Source organism: Choristoneura fumiferana, chromosome 7 (assembly GCF_025370935.1).
Source record: "Choristoneura fumiferana chromosome 7, NRCan_CFum_1, whole genome shotgun sequence".
NCBI classification, from domain to species: Eukaryota; Metazoa; Arthropoda; class Insecta; order Lepidoptera; family Tortricidae; genus Choristoneura; species Choristoneura fumiferana.
Window position 1 is genome coordinate 3,481,195 of NC_133478.1, and position 15,725 is coordinate 3,496,919.

Consider the following 15,725-nt stretch of genomic DNA (forward strand, 5'->3'; position numbering starts at 1 on the left):
TTGCATGCATGTATAAATCCGATGACAATGCAATTTTATTATGACGTAGAGCTGATCTGATGATGAAGTTAGATGTTGGCCATAGGAACTCTGTAATAAAACGACATGACTGCATCGATTTTGGTCTCATTTGATTCGTCTTGACGACTACCTACTTTGGTAACCAGGGGCAAAAAGTACCGCCAGCAAAAATGCTTGTATTAGAATTTTTTCCAAAAAACTATTCCTGAAAGAGGAGTTGCGGAGGTGCGGAACCCTTCATGCGCGAGTCGCTCGCACTCGCACTTGACCGATTTTTTAAAAGTAGAGACGATATGTTTAGTAGGTAACAAAGTTTAGCTTAATTAGCTTTATATTATATCAGTCACAATTTTCCGATTATCACAATTTTGATAAAAAAAATAATAATATAAAATGGAACAAAGCTCTTATAAAAATATCAAATTTGATATTCAGAAATAAATATCAAATATCTAATACGTGATAGGTGTGATTTTTGTCACAATGTCGCGATGAAATTTCAAAACGTCGAGCCTGAGAGCCAGCAAAGTTGCGGACGATAGGTGGCGCTGATGCCGTGCACAGAGCCAATACCTCCAGGGCTACTACGAAACTCGAAACTCGAAGTTCATATCGTACCGTCCCTCTCGCTCTTGTATTAAACAGTATAAGTGTCAGAGGGACCGCACGACACGAACTTCGAGTTTCGTAGTAGGCCTCCCTGCTGCGCAGTGAGCGAAATACTGAGCGGCGGAGCAGTGGGGGCCGCGGGAGGGGGCGTAGGAGCGCGCGCGCGGCCGTCACGCCATTGGCTTGTTAGTTGACAGATGCGCAAACGTATCCCCTCCACTAGCCACCCAGCCAGAGCTCTTTTTACGTGCGTTGATTTGTATGTATGTTCGGGAACAGTAATCTACAATTCGGAATGTACGCTGATGTACGCGCAATAATGTACGACATGATAATCCGAAGCATTATTGCTTCCGATTATCATGCATGCCGTACATTATTATGGTCGCGCATTATCAGGGCGTACAAAATATTGCGCGTGCTGTAATGTACGTAGTGATAATGTACGACGTGATAATCTGAATCCAATCGATTCGAATGAATAGATATTTTTCGCCGCAGCTCGAGCGAGCGCAGCGAGCCTGATAGATATAGTCGGAGCAGATCTGAGCCAGCCGGGTTGAAGGGCGAGTCGTTAGGTATTTTTTTTGTTTCAATCACGGAAATCGTAATCTCTATTGCTAATGACGTAAGATTAAAGATGCCAACTATTGGTACAGTGTCGAGTACTCGCACGCTTACCTTACATCTGAAGCTGGAAAACATTTTGAAAAGAACTGCTATAATTTGCTTCTTAGGCGTACAATATTAGTTTTCTTAAAATTACGAAGAGTTTATTTACTAACTTAAATTAAATACCGTAAAATCATGTTCTAAGAATACATTTAATCATAAAATACACTAAGTATCTTTCAAAATTTTCCTCCTCCTCCTTAGTACAAGCAAGTGGTCCTTCGCGACGTTCTGATGACGAGCTTTAACTGGGATGCTACTACGAAATTCATAAATCGAAGTTTGTATCATAGGTTTGGGGGCTCTGTAGGTACATTGCGTCTGTTGTTAGGTATCCATTGCGCAGCGTGCGTCTCGGCTACGTAACGAACAGAGTACACGTTCAACGAGTCGCCGGTCGCGCGGAGTCTACGTGGTAGTAGTCTAATAAACATTCCAATAATTCAAGTGGACAGAGTGCCATTGTTTAGTTTCGTGCCCTTAAATATTGTACTTAAGTGTAAACATCTGAGTAATATTTGACAGCTCGTTTTTTTTCCACGAATGCCCAAAGAAGGGTGTATTTTTTTTCAGGATTCATGCAATTAATAACTCTTAACCAAAACAAAGTAACATCTATAAAAACTTTGAATTTGATGACATAAATATGTATAGACTATAATCCCGCTAATATTATAAATGCGAAAGTTTATAAGTCTGTTTGTATGTTACCTTATCACGTCTAAACCGCTGAACCGACTTAGATAAAATTCGATATACAGATAGTTTGAGTCCCGGGGGATAGTTTTCATTGCGAAAAATTCCCGGGGGATAGCGATAGACGCATTCTACGCGGACGGAGTCTCGGGCAACAGCTAGTGTAGAATAAATGCATGATTCTAGTTTAATAATAATTTAACAAAATTTATGTAAAGGCGACGTGATTACTCCATCGCTTGCAGGACTGTACAGTGAAATACTTAAATATAATAAAATCAGGTTTTGTAAAAAATTACATTTATAATACAAGTTTTTTTGCTGATTGTACTTTTTGTTGACTGTAGGTACTTCCATTGTCATCCAAACTACATTTCCGTATCAAATTTAAAGTCGATGCTGTAAACCGTTGAGGAGTTCCCTCCTGCGGAGACGATCCTGGCCAGACCACCAGAATGTCACAACCAGATTATTGTATATTCACCAGATTTACATAAGCATGGCAAAATTCAAGTCAATCCCAGCACTGGAAATGGGTTAAATTTTTAAATAAATAAATAAACAAACAGGGAAAGTTAAATAAAAGCTTCTAAAAATATATTAGTCTCGTAGGTATTGTTTTTTTTACTAACTCTTTCCCTCTCTCGCTCTCTCTTTCTCTCTCTCTACCTCTTTATTCTTACTTTTGTAAAACCATGAACTTTAAACATTTATAATTTCAGGAAAGTTAATACAGGTGTTTATTTTTACCATCGGTGGGTTTGCTTCCCGGTTTAAACAGGTATTTTTTATTTTAATGCACTTTGAATTGTTTTAAAAATCGAAACGGAGACTTTTTTCACCAACATTTTCAATCTACAATAATTAAGTTATTTTCCCTAAATGCGGCGGAGCCATGGGGCACCCTGTATTATTATAAATTAGATCGTTGTTTTAAGTGTTTTGTCTACGCGTTCCACGAAATTAGGTACTTATATACTGCGCACCGGTGCCAAAAAAAACTATGTCAATATTCATAATATGTACCGTAAAACCGTATAACTTTGCCCAGGCCGTCACTTTGAACATAACCGAAATAAAAACGAAAACGGGCAAACGCACACTTTTGTTATAATTTGTGGTGGAAAGTTAAGTATATACACCGAGTTACGACAGGCCTGTATCAGTCTTCAGTCACTCGTCAGGCGTCTTCAAAGAGGGGTGTGTTTTTCAGTCGGCCAAAAAGGTCGCCAAAACTTCTGACGTAAATTGGTATAGGACGTCTTAAGAGTTGTGTGCTTTTAACTGTTATAACTTTTTAGCAAGAAACCGCGAATTACAAATGCTAATCTCTGTGTCTCTATTCAATTCAGATTTTTGACGATGGGCAATGTCATATCCCAAGTTCGGGAGCATTGTTCACGACTTTTCCCAGCATAATCCGTTTATAACAACAACGCAGGGACAGCCATATTTTCGTCGTTGAAGCCGATAGTCGTTATAACCAGTGTTATATTAGTATATAAGAATGCGTTGGGACTTATTTCATGGTCGTTACACCCGATATGTCGTTATAAACGGTTTTGACTGCTTATGTTATGTCTCACTAGAGCTTAAGTAATATTATGTACCTGTAATATTATTGTTGCTAAGTATCAAAGGCATACAAATAGGCATCACTATTTACACCACTAAACTAGTAGCAAAACACTCAATATTTTTACAGCCTGCACGTTGCTGTCTCACGATTCGTCTTTGATAGCGATATTTTAAAATTTTCTTAATAAAATTAGATCTGTCATACGCGCAAACAAACATGCAAATACCGGCTATTTGTCGCTAAACTGAGCACACAGAATACCCGTGATAACACCATTAGGTACCGGTGTTTGCGCTGATTATAAATAAAGTATTTTTTTATGACAACCGATGAGACGACTGTTAAAGAGTTAGAGAATGTAATATATAAGCTATTTAAGGGATATCAAAAACATCAGTACCAATTAAATTGTGATCAAAAATATTACATTAAGGGGCTGTGTCACCATCCATTGATTAGTGTTAACTGGCGGTTAGGAGTGATGCAGTCTCTATTTGTTTTGTTCGAATAGACGGAGATGGCATCACATTTAACCGTCGGTTAACGCTAATCAATGGATGGTGAAACAGCTCCTAAATATCAAAGAAGAAATTAAACTACTAAATAAAAACGAATTCCGTAAAACTAAATAAAAACTAGAAATTGCATTGTGCCCAAAATGCTGACAGCGTTTGCTTGTTGAATAAATAGGAATGCTAATTCTTTGAGAGAGATAGCTGCCGGCCTTTTCGTCTCCGTTGTGTCCACCAGGCGCTTTTGTAAATCCTTCGAGTCGATGTGCGTCAGGGCCCCAGGGATCCAGGGTCTCAAAGCCGATAGATATATAATTGTCAATAAGTAGAAATGTGACTTTATTAGCTTAGGTTAAAATGTCATACTGAATAGTAATAATAATAATAATAATTTATTTCATAAGCCTCTTACAAAAGAAATAACAATATGAAAGTCAATAGTACTGAACTTGTATGACTTTTTAGCCTAAGGCAGTTGTCTCACCGCCAGCGAGGAAACGATTGGCTATCGACTATTTTCTCGCTCAAGAAACGAACAAAAGATATAAGATCCTGTGTGAGTAAAAGAGACACATATTAATAGTTGATCTCTGGCTGTTCACACTGTCAGCGAGAACTCGCTCTTACATCTTTTGTCGCAGCGACAAGAGCTATAAAACTCGCTGAGCTATAGATACTCGCTCAGCGATGTCAGCTTGGCAGCCGCCCCGCGCGCGCGAGTTGAGTGGAGCGAGTAATCGCCCGTCGCACTCGAACACTCGCTTACAGCCAGCGACAAAACTACACTCGCTTCTCGCTGCTCACCCACTCGTTTCTAGTTACTCGCTCTACTCGCTTCTCGCTCATCGTCGGCGGTGGGACAAGTGCCTAAGGTAGAGTCACATTTTCAGGAAAATAATGTATATGTATAAGAGAGTGCCGCTGTTCTGTTTCAGTTTTATTTATTATCATTTTCGTAGTTAAAAGTAAAATCTTCTTTACAATTATTTGCGTCAGCTAACCTAAAATATTACAATTTTATCAGCACACATTTTTCCCCATGTTCTATTATTATGGGTCACTCAGATCGTTACCTCGTCTTACCACTAGTTTTCTTGCTAATAACTGTATTGAAACGAAATATGCTCTGTTTTAATACAGTTATATATTGGCACGCGCTCATCTATAATTCACATCGGTATCAATATCATCGGTAATGCACAGCGCCGTTTAGCATTACCCTTAGGGTTGTCATTGTCACTACAGACATGTTAACAGAGAAGCATGCATGTGTTTTTCAGCGTCTGTGTTAAAAAAACAAAATATTTTCTCCCGGGGGAAATCTGTAGCCAGATACCCCGTCACCAACACGTAGGGAGGGAGGTTGCGATCTCGGGCGATATGCTACGATAGGGTCTGCTAGCGAGTTGAAATCCCTGGCTCGCTTGGCGCTTTCCTTCTGCGACATCACTTCCTCCGTGCGACATCCGGGCATTGCATGAACCAGAGATGATAGAGACAAATTGGAGCCCACGACTGTAGCAAGATTTTGTATTTGGTTTGCGCAAACTGGGCACACCTCTAGTGTGTGTTGTAGCAGGACTAATCTGCCCATTTTCCATCTTTGAGGAATTGACCTTGACGTAAGCAGGTAGTGAAGGGCGCTTTTAGTCTGGGCTCGCTTTTAAAATGGTCTTTGATTGACATAGACTTACGTATAGACTCACGAGGGCTGTGAGCACCGCCCGGCATGCACGCTCGCAGTCTCGCTCGAACTAGTCGCGCCGCGTAACGCTACGTGTAGCTGTGTGATTTTCGTGAAACTGGTTCACGATGAGTGGAAAAAAATATTAAACCTAAAATAAACCTCGCGATTTTATGATTGGTGAGGATATTAGAATATTATCTATCATGAAATGAGGCAGGAGTAAGTATATATTTAAATTGTACAGTTTGAGCGCTGAAATAGTATATTTATAGCCACACTAAACAGTATGGAAACTACATAATGTTATCTGAACATGAATTTTATTGTTTTGGAAATTCATGAAAATTTCATAAATTGCAACACAATTCTTACCATTTTCTATTCTGTACATAACATTACGTTAACTAACTCAATTCTGTTCGAAACCATATTAAGTGCGAGTGCGACAAAAGAACAGTACCCTTAGTGTAAGTTTTCGGTTACAAAATACGTCTCGATCGCGTTCGCACACGTTCGCAAACGTTCCGCTAGAGGCGCTGTTCGTGTTTCCATACAAATTGAGATTTTAACGCGAACGCGATCGATACATATTTTGTAACCGAAAACTTACACTAAAGGCACAGATAGGTAATTCGCGATTTACCAATGCCCACTGCGGGCACTGCTTTGAGGCAGCCGACAACGCATTCGGCACGCGACCTTGTACAATTATCCATTTTGTGACCGTCGGAGATCGTAGGCGCGTCAATTTAAAAATGCTAGGAAACTAAGTATTTGTCCGAATTTACTCTTAAGTTATATGTGAGTATTATTTTTTTATTGATTTACAACCCTATCCTAAAGCAAAACGTCGGTGCTGAATAATAACGACCTTCGCACGCAGCCCTATAGAGTTCAATGTTGCTTGGTGGTGCGCGGTGATATTGCTAATAAAAATTACGTAGGCATATAAAATGGCGGCTTTCGTCAACATCAAAAGAGAGAAACCTTCTGTACTTGTACTATTACTTATTCTGTGACAAAAGCTATAAAATAAACGATAAGAAAGAGTACAAAAACATAATTATAAAAAAGAGGTCTGTCGCCAACATTTATGTAGTGCTCAGGGAGATTTGGGAGTAGTAATGTTATTTCTTTCGTTCAAAGTGAAAGGTCCGACCGACTTTCGGCCACTTCTCGATATTACTTCATAGTCTTTTAGCAAGCGGTCTTGACAATCTCGCCATAAATGCCATGAATCAAGCAGAGTAGTGCCTTTTAAATACCTCATAAATATTAAATTGTTCTTGACCGATGATTATCATTTATCTAGGTACATAGTTCAGTCGTTGCTGGGCTGCAGCATAGTAGTCTTGTTTTTATTTGTTCTATTCGTATACTCGTACTTTATTGGGTTTTTTTTTGTTTCTGAGTGAATTAAATACTTAGTGAAAAAGTTTTTATATTTACCGTTGTGGATCTTTTTTTAACAAGGTATTAATAAAGTGTGATGGATAAAATACATTTTACGGTAAATGGCGAGCAGATATCAATATGTAAGTCCTCTTTATATCACTTATTTTTGTTTAATCCTATCATACTTAGTGAGAAAGTTTGCGAAGATGTTTTTTTTATTATTATTTATATTTCTATAAGTTGTGTTATATTAGATTTTCCATCAAGAAGTGCATAAAACGCGCCTTTTAATCCCCGAACCGCAGGCAAAGATTGATAGTCAAGGATGCAAAAGGTTTTATAAACAAGTTAAAATTTTAAAACTACTATTCACTTCAATTACGAGGAGATAAAAAAATATATTCATTCACTACGTTTTATTTTTCATTCAGTGCTATTATTATACATACTGTTATAATTGCTACCTTTTATTAATTTATAATTAATATACTTATTAAAAAAACACTAACTTAAACATAAATCGCGCGAAATTTGAACTCGAGCGACATAAGAATAAGGGCTTAATTGATTTGTCTGTCTTAAAAAAACATTCGTGATATATTCGTGATATCTTGCCACTATTACTTGTTTGTGTTTTTTTTTTGCTGTGTTGTTGTTTAAATTTTATAAAAAATAATTTCTTTATCTGTTTATTTAACACCTATTATATAATGTTACTGGTAGATCAATTCAGTAATGCAATGCGAGTATTTTGTCATCGGTTACTGACCCATCTTAGAGTACCTACTAATATGTGTGTAGATAAAATAATGTACCTATGCAACTGTACGTAATTACGCCTTAAAAACTCATGTGATCCTTTTATGAAACGCTGCTTCGCCTCGTGTTTTAAGGGCCCTTATTACGTAACAGTTGTATAAACTACTGTTATTGTTCCTAGCTGGCTCCGAGGTAAGTCCAGATACTTCCCTGAACGACTACATCCGGAGCTACCTGAGCTTCCATGGTACCAAAGCAATGTGCCACGAGGGGGGCTGCGGGGCTTGCGTCGTCTCTGTCTCGCATACACACCCAGAGACGAAAGAGAAGCACGTGTTCGCTGTTAACTCTGTGAGTTATGTCAAATTTTGTATGTCAATCATAATGGCAGCATATAAAAACTGTTTCATTTGTTTGTTGCGATGTTGAACAAGGTGCTTTCAAATTCTTCCGAAATATTTACGGATGGTATGGGATAGCGCGACTAGCTACCCTTGTAAAGAAAGTTGTTTTTTTTTTAAATTGGGATTGTCTAAAAAAAACAAATGCTTTTTATTATTATTAGAAACCAAAACTTTCTTAAATTAACTACTGAAAATTTTGGTTGATGACGTCAGTTTAATCTAGTTCTGCCATACCAATGCTTATTTCATAAATTTGATCTGCATCGTATGTTGAGCACCAGCATTATTTTATTTTTTATATTTGGACAAGTGGTTGGGTTAGTGGCTACTGTCACTAGAATGACACTAGAATGTTCGTTGCAAAACCATTCTCAATTTAAAAAGGTGGCTCATTTATTTGATGATTCTGCCAATGCCGAGGTTGAAAGACACGGTAGGTACCTATGTACCTAAGCAAACACGGAACAGAAAACTAAGGTAAGTATTTTTAAAAATAACTAACCTAACCATAAAAAAAATATTATTGATACAAGCTTTTTTGCTGACTGTACTTATTGTTGACTGTACTTGCATTGTCACCCAAACTACATTTGCATACCAAATTTCAAGTCGATGCTATTAACTGTTGAAGAGTTCCGTCCTGCGGAGACGATCCTAGCTGGACTACCAGGATGTCACCACTAGATTATTGTATTGTCACGTGATTTACATAAGTATGCCAAATTTCAAGTCAATCCGACTACTGGAAGTTGGTCGAATTTTACTTGCAAGATTTGACTACAGACAGACAGACAGACATACAGACAGACAGACCGACCGACAGACAGACAACGGGACAGGTGAAACTAAATAAAAGCTTGTAAAAACCGTAGAGATCTAAAAATTCAAGTTCGAATGCCATCCCAAAAAAGTTTTTTTTATATGACAGGGGACTGTTCAAAGCCTCAAAAAAAAGAGATATGATAGGGGACGACGACGATGATTTGCAGGTGGTAGGACCTTGTGCAAGGTCCGCCCGGATTGCTACCACCATCTTGCTGGCTAATCCTGCCGTGAAGCAGCAGTGCTTGCACTGTTGTGGTTCGGCCTGGAGAGCAAGACAGCCGGTAAAATTACTGGCACTTGAGGTATCCCATCTTAGGCCTCTAAGTTGGCAACGCATCTGCAATACCCCTGGTGTTGCAGATGATTATGGGCGGTGGTGATCTCTTACCATCAGGAGACCCACTTGCTCGTTTTCCATCCAGTCGAATAAAAAAAAATGAGCAGGCGGATCACCTGATGGAAAGCAATCACACGTATCCATAACATTAGAGTCTATCGCCGATATATAGATTATAGTCTGTTGCTGACCCTATTTAAAAAAATCTTCGATCTACTTATAAGTATATTTAGGTAACTATTCCTCTATTTTAATAATTCCAGTGCCTCGTCCACGTCCTCTCCTGCCACGAGTGGGACATCACGACAGTAGAAGGAGTAGGCAACAGGAGAGATGGCTACCATCCCATACAACAGCGCATGGCGTCGTTTAATGGGACGCAGTGCGGCTACTGCACTCCAGGATGGGTTATGAACATGTTCAGGTAGATAAACAATGAATATACTCGTATATTGGATAATATCTTAAAAAACCATGGCGGATCGAGGGGTCCGTACAAATTTGTAGGTTTCTATGTTATCCAGTGTTAGCAGAGCCCGCTCCAAAGTGAAACGTACGCGTGTGAAGTGAAGGTAGACGTAAAAAAAATAAGATTATTTTTGTGCTATAGGAGCTACTTTCATACCAAATTTTAAGTTTGTAGGACAACTGGAAGTATCCATCTGGTTTTGAGCGGTCTTTTGTATTTGATTTTAACTTCAGCTTGATGTTTCCGTATCAAAAGAGTGCCAACCAATGTGACTATCTTTAAAACTCAGGCCCTATTCTACGAAGTGAAAAAATCGTATATTGCCGTCCTGCTGACGCTTTATATTATTTAATACAAGAGTGAGAGGGACGGTACTATACGAACTTCGATTTTCGAATTTCGTAGAAGCCTCCAACTAGCTGCCATCTCTATAAATTTAAACTAGTACAGATTGATTTTATAATAACTTAAAAATTGTTACGTTCTATTACAAACGTAACATGAAACGTGGCCTGACGAGTCTCCGACCAAAGTGATCATGTATTTTTGCAGACAAAAGCGCACGTAAGGTACTCCTCTCATAGGTGCTTCGTGAATACAACTTGCCGATTTTCTTGCAAATGCATTTGCAGTCAATGGATAAATAATAACGAATATTAAAAAACAGTGTTATTAAAATGGAAGTTTTTGCGGCTTAATTTTAATTATACCGTTTAGGTACTTTTTTGTCGGTCTATTCGTGTCAATGTTATTCTGAGCAATTTAACATTCGCGTAATAGTAAGTTTTTTATTGTAATGGCCGTTGCTTGCTAAGTAAACAATGCACGTCGTATGAAGGATACTTGTGCAAAGTTGAATACTAAGATATTTTCAAAAAGTTTCAGCCTAAAAATTGCTGCTGAAAATCAGTGCTGGGGTTTTAATTATGCTGAGTACCTGGTTCTCCACCTCAATGACACACTGTACCTATCTTTATTCTTTGTGTTGTTTATTTTTAATGAAATTTGTATTTATTCACAATTATATTACAAGCTTATATTTAGTTTCACCTGTCCCGTTGTCTGTCTGTCTGTTATCAAATCTTGCAAGTTAAATTTGACCAACTTCCAGTAGTCAGATTGACTTGAAATTTGTAATACTTATGTAAATCGCGTGACAATACAATAATCTAGTAGTGACATCCCGGTAGTCCAGCCAGGATCGCCTCAGCAGGACGGAACTCTTCAACGGTTAATAGCATCGACTTGGAATTTGGTATGTAAGTGTAGTTTGGGTGACAATGCAAGTACAGTCAACAAAAAGTACAGTCAGCAAGAAAAGCTTGTATTGAAAATGTTTTTTTATGGTTAGGTTATTTATGCATTATTTATGATCCTACATTGGTTTTTATATCTACTCAGCTAAGTTACGCATGTGAAAGTCTGAGGTCAGTGATTTAGTCACTCAGTTGATAATAATAAGGTTTGTTACCGGAATTTTACTGTTCATTTCCTATCAAATGTCCCGCTTGCTCGTTTTCCTCCCTCTCATAATAAAAAAAAAATTAGGTTCAAATTTGACGCGGTACACTTTGAACATCGATCAATGTATGGAGACATTTGTGGTGACCACAATTATAAAATGTCAAAAATCATTTACCTGACATAGACACGTTGTATAAATAAGTCAAGTCGTAACCCGTCAACTTAATCCTGACCCTCTGTGGAACTTCAGTGGGGAACAGTCACGATAAAGAGAACTCTCTCCAAGCACATGTTATACGCCTGGACACCGAAACCGAAGGAAAAGCTTCGGAAGTGGTATATGCCTGTGCCCTGCATGTGGCGTGATATGCCCGGGCAACTTTTAGGCATATCATGAAATGGCGGCGTTTCATGATATGCCTAGGAATTTCATGATCTGCCTAAACGTCACTAGGCAAATCGTTAAACGGTGAGTTTTTAACGATATGGCGGATGTCCCTTTGCCAGTTCATGAAATGGCGGCGTTTCACGATATGCCTAGGAATTTCGTGATCTGGCGGATTTTACGATCGGCCGCCGACATATGCAATGCATGCATCCGAGTTGAGAAATTTCGATAATGCGATAGAGGAAGTTGCAGTTTTTCTGTGTGATGACTGTGGTGATGACTATTTGGCGCTAGGAGTCGCTACAGCCCAAAAACAAGGTCTCGGATTACCTTCTAAGATTCGTTTATATGCGTTTTTTTTTATTCCAGCCTATACGAGAGCTCGAATAAAACACTGACCACGCAGCAGATAGAGAAGTCTTTCGGCGGTAACATTTGCCGGTGTACCGGCTACCGACCCATCCTAGATGCTCTTAAGAGTTTCGCTACTGATGCTGATCAAAGACTTAGGGATAGAGTCCAGGTTTGTGGCCTAACTAATTGTTATTTCTGAAAAAACTGATAGAAGAAAACCCATCAAAAAAGCTATTCAAACTAATCCAACTACCTACTTGCCGAAATGTCCTGGTAACTTTTAAAACACCCTGTGCACTTAGGTTTAAGTTTAAGTTAGGTTTAGGTCCGGTGGGTTTTAAAACGCCCTGTACAGGCGGTGCATAAGTATCCACATTTCTTAGCAACTAGTATAAAAAGGTGAATACTTACATAAGTCAAGGAACGAACCGTACATCAGGTATTAATATGCGACAGTAAGATAAGAACAAGTGACTAAACAAAATCTCCATTTCCAGGATATGGAAGACTTGGACCGAATAAAATGCCTGAAGAGATGTGAGAAGAAATGTAGTGAGACCGAAGAAGACTGGTGCGTCATAGAAAAGGAAAATGTAGCGCTACTACATGTGGAAATGAAAGCCAATCGCTGGTACAAGGCGTACACTGTTAACGACATATTTCAGGTATTTTGTTATTGGAATTTATGTTAAGAAATTAAACGAACATAGTTTTCTTTAATGTTGCTACAAGATATTAAATGAAAAATGTATTTTATGGTAATTTTATGATACATTTGCTTCTGGCCCTGCATAGTTTGGAACTGTTTTACATTTATTTTTTCATGATCTTCGTTCAATTCTACTGTCGGCTCAGTGGATTGATAAAATTCCAGAGTGCGTTAGATATTAGACATTAGCCTCGGGTTGCTTAAAGGAAATTTTTATTTTACTAGACGCTACTGGCATACCGTTAGGCCTCTTGTACACACACGGTCTATCGCCGTGAAAATCTACGGTTAATTCGCCGCATGTAGGCACGGTTGTCAGTGTTGTATGGATCACTATGAAAGCTTGTAGACGCGGCGATAAACCGTGTGTGTACAAGAGGCCTTAAGTAATTATTTCTTTCAAACAGCCAAAGAAACGTGGTATTTCTGAAGGTTCTTACGTTGTTTTATTGCTTGGCAGGTGTTGAATCGAGAAGGGACAGACAGCTATCGGCTAATAGCTGGCAACACTGGCAAAGGTATGTATATCTTTTAATTAGACGACCAGATGGCCTAGTGGTTAGAGAACCTGACTACGAAGCTTGAGGTCCCGGGTTCGATTCCCGTGTCGGGGCAGATATTTGTATGAAAAATACGAATCTGTGTTCTCGGGTCTTGGGTGTTTACTATGTGTTTAAGTATGTATCTATCTATATAATTATATTTATCCGTTGCTTAGTACCCATAACACAAGCTTTGCTAAGCTTACTTTGGGACTAGGTCAATTGGTGTGAATTGTCCCGTGATATTTATGGTATTTTTTTGTAATTTATTTTATGTTGCAAAAATGACTTTCTGCCAAGTTTCTTGCGGCGCATTCCTATTGGCAATGATGGTATTTTCGAAAGCGCTGGTAGTTTAAAAAAATACGTGTAAAAGTGCCCATTGCGGACTATTTACTGAATAAATGATTTGAATTTGAATTATTATGTGTGGAGTGCAGTAAGGAAGCAGCGCCAGTAGCTGCACCCGCACGCACCCGCCTGCACTAGCAGCAGGGTAGATAACACTAGCGCTGCCTACTTTATGGCAACACTAGCACTGCCTAGCATGCAACACTAGCTCTACCTACCTTCATGGCAACACTAGCACTGCCCTAGCAGCATACCTGCCTAGCACTAGCAGTGCCTACCCTCATGGTAGCGATAGTGTTGCCTACCCTCACTGCACGCCACTACACCGTGTTTTTGTTACTTCTGTCAATTTTGACAAATGGCACTGACCATTGATAGAAACTTCTGCTAATTAAATTTTTGACACTTTTTGAAAATGATTACAACTCCTCTAATATTATAAATGGAAATAAGTGTACGTGTGTGAGCTGTTTTAAATTACAAGCTTTATTTATCTTGGCCTGTTCGTTCTTGTTGTTGTTGTTGCTGTTTTATTGGATCAAATCTTGCAAGTTCATTTTGATTCACTTCCAATGGTCGGATTGACTTGAAATTTGGTATACATAATGTAAGTATGATGAAAATGCTGGTACAGTCATCGAAACAATTTTTATGTTAAAATTGGGATGTACGCACGCATTTATGATATTTTTTCCGTTCCGCAGGTGTGTTCCCAATAGTAAACGACTCTCGAGTGTTGATAGACATTTCGTCCATCGCTGCATTAAAGGAGGTTTACAAAGACGCTAACCTTGTGGTGGGGGCCGGTATGACCCTAACAGACCTGATGGCCACCTGCGTTCGGTGGACTAGAGAGGCCGACTTCCAATATCTGCAGCAGTTCCATGAACATTTGGACCTGGTGGCTCATGTTCCTGTTAGAAATGTTAGTAGGGTACATACTGAAATATATATAATTATATATGTATATGATTTAAATAAATCATCACGCATTTCCCATCACGTTAAGAATCATTCTCAAAATCATCATCAAAATGATCTACACACGACTCTACTGCCAAGATAATAAGACAGTATTTATTTTGAGCACCACAACCGCTCATATCCACTTCTGCTGCTGGCTATTTATTGTAAGATACAGAAGCAATTACATCTATGAACAGGACTAAAATTAAATAAGATAATTACTTTTAAACTAGCCGTTACCCGCGACTCCTTCCGCTTAGAATTCGGTTATCGCTATCCCGCGGGAACTATGCAATTTTCCTGGATAAAAACTATTCCATGTCCTTCCCCGGAACTCAAACTATCTGTATACCGAATTTCATCTAAATCGGTTCAGCGGTTTAGACGTGGTGAAGTAACAAACAAACAAACAAACAAATAAACGAACAAACAGACTTACATACTTCCACATGTATAATGTTATAGTGGTATGGGATGGGATAATGGGTAAGCAATAGTAAGTTAATTATCATCATCACCATCATCCCAGCCTATATACGTCCCACTGCTGGGCACAGACCTCCTCTCAGAATGAGAGGGCTAGGACCGTAGTTCCCACGCGGGCCCAGTGCGGATTGGGAACTAAACACACACCATTGAATTGCTTCGCAGATTTGTGCAGATTTTGAAGGTCAAAAAGCTTCTTCCACATCTCACCATCCAAAGCTATATTAATATTTTTTTTAGATTGGCACTATTGGCGGAAATCTGGCTATGAAAGCGACTCACAATGATTTCCTTCCGACATTTTTCTTCTGTCGAACTGTAGAAGCCACCGCCACTATAGGTATGGATTTACTATTAAATTTATTAGGCAAATATCATTAAAAAAAAACACAGACTTAAGTATCTAACACTAGTTCTTGGCTCAATATGGCAGCACTATATATGGAAGGGTAAAGCCACAATTGGGGTAGTTTCCTAGGTTAAAAAAACAGTCTATATTT

General features: G+C 38.7%; 1 protein-coding gene across 1 annotated transcript in view; it reads left to right on the top strand.

The window, feature by feature from the left end:
- Positions 1 to 6,934: 6,934 nt before the first annotated feature.
- Positions 6,935 to 15,725, top strand: part of LOC141429892 (uncharacterized) — a 9,977-nt gene continuing 1,186 nt past the window's right edge. The window contains exons 1-8 of the mRNA XM_074090450.1: positions 6,935 to 7,311; positions 8,112 to 8,281; positions 9,760 to 9,920; positions 12,187 to 12,340; positions 12,669 to 12,836; positions 13,341 to 13,398; positions 14,478 to 14,698; positions 15,466 to 15,565. Coding sequence (XP_073946551.1) covers positions 7,266 to 7,311; positions 8,112 to 8,281; positions 9,760 to 9,920; positions 12,187 to 12,340; positions 12,669 to 12,836; positions 13,341 to 13,398; positions 14,478 to 14,698; positions 15,466 to 15,565 — 1,078 coding nt within the window. The 5' untranslated portion in view covers positions 6,935 to 7,265. The remainder of the gene's footprint in view (positions 7,312 to 8,111; positions 8,282 to 9,759; positions 9,921 to 12,186; positions 12,341 to 12,668; positions 12,837 to 13,340; positions 13,399 to 14,477; positions 14,699 to 15,465; positions 15,566 to 15,725) is intronic.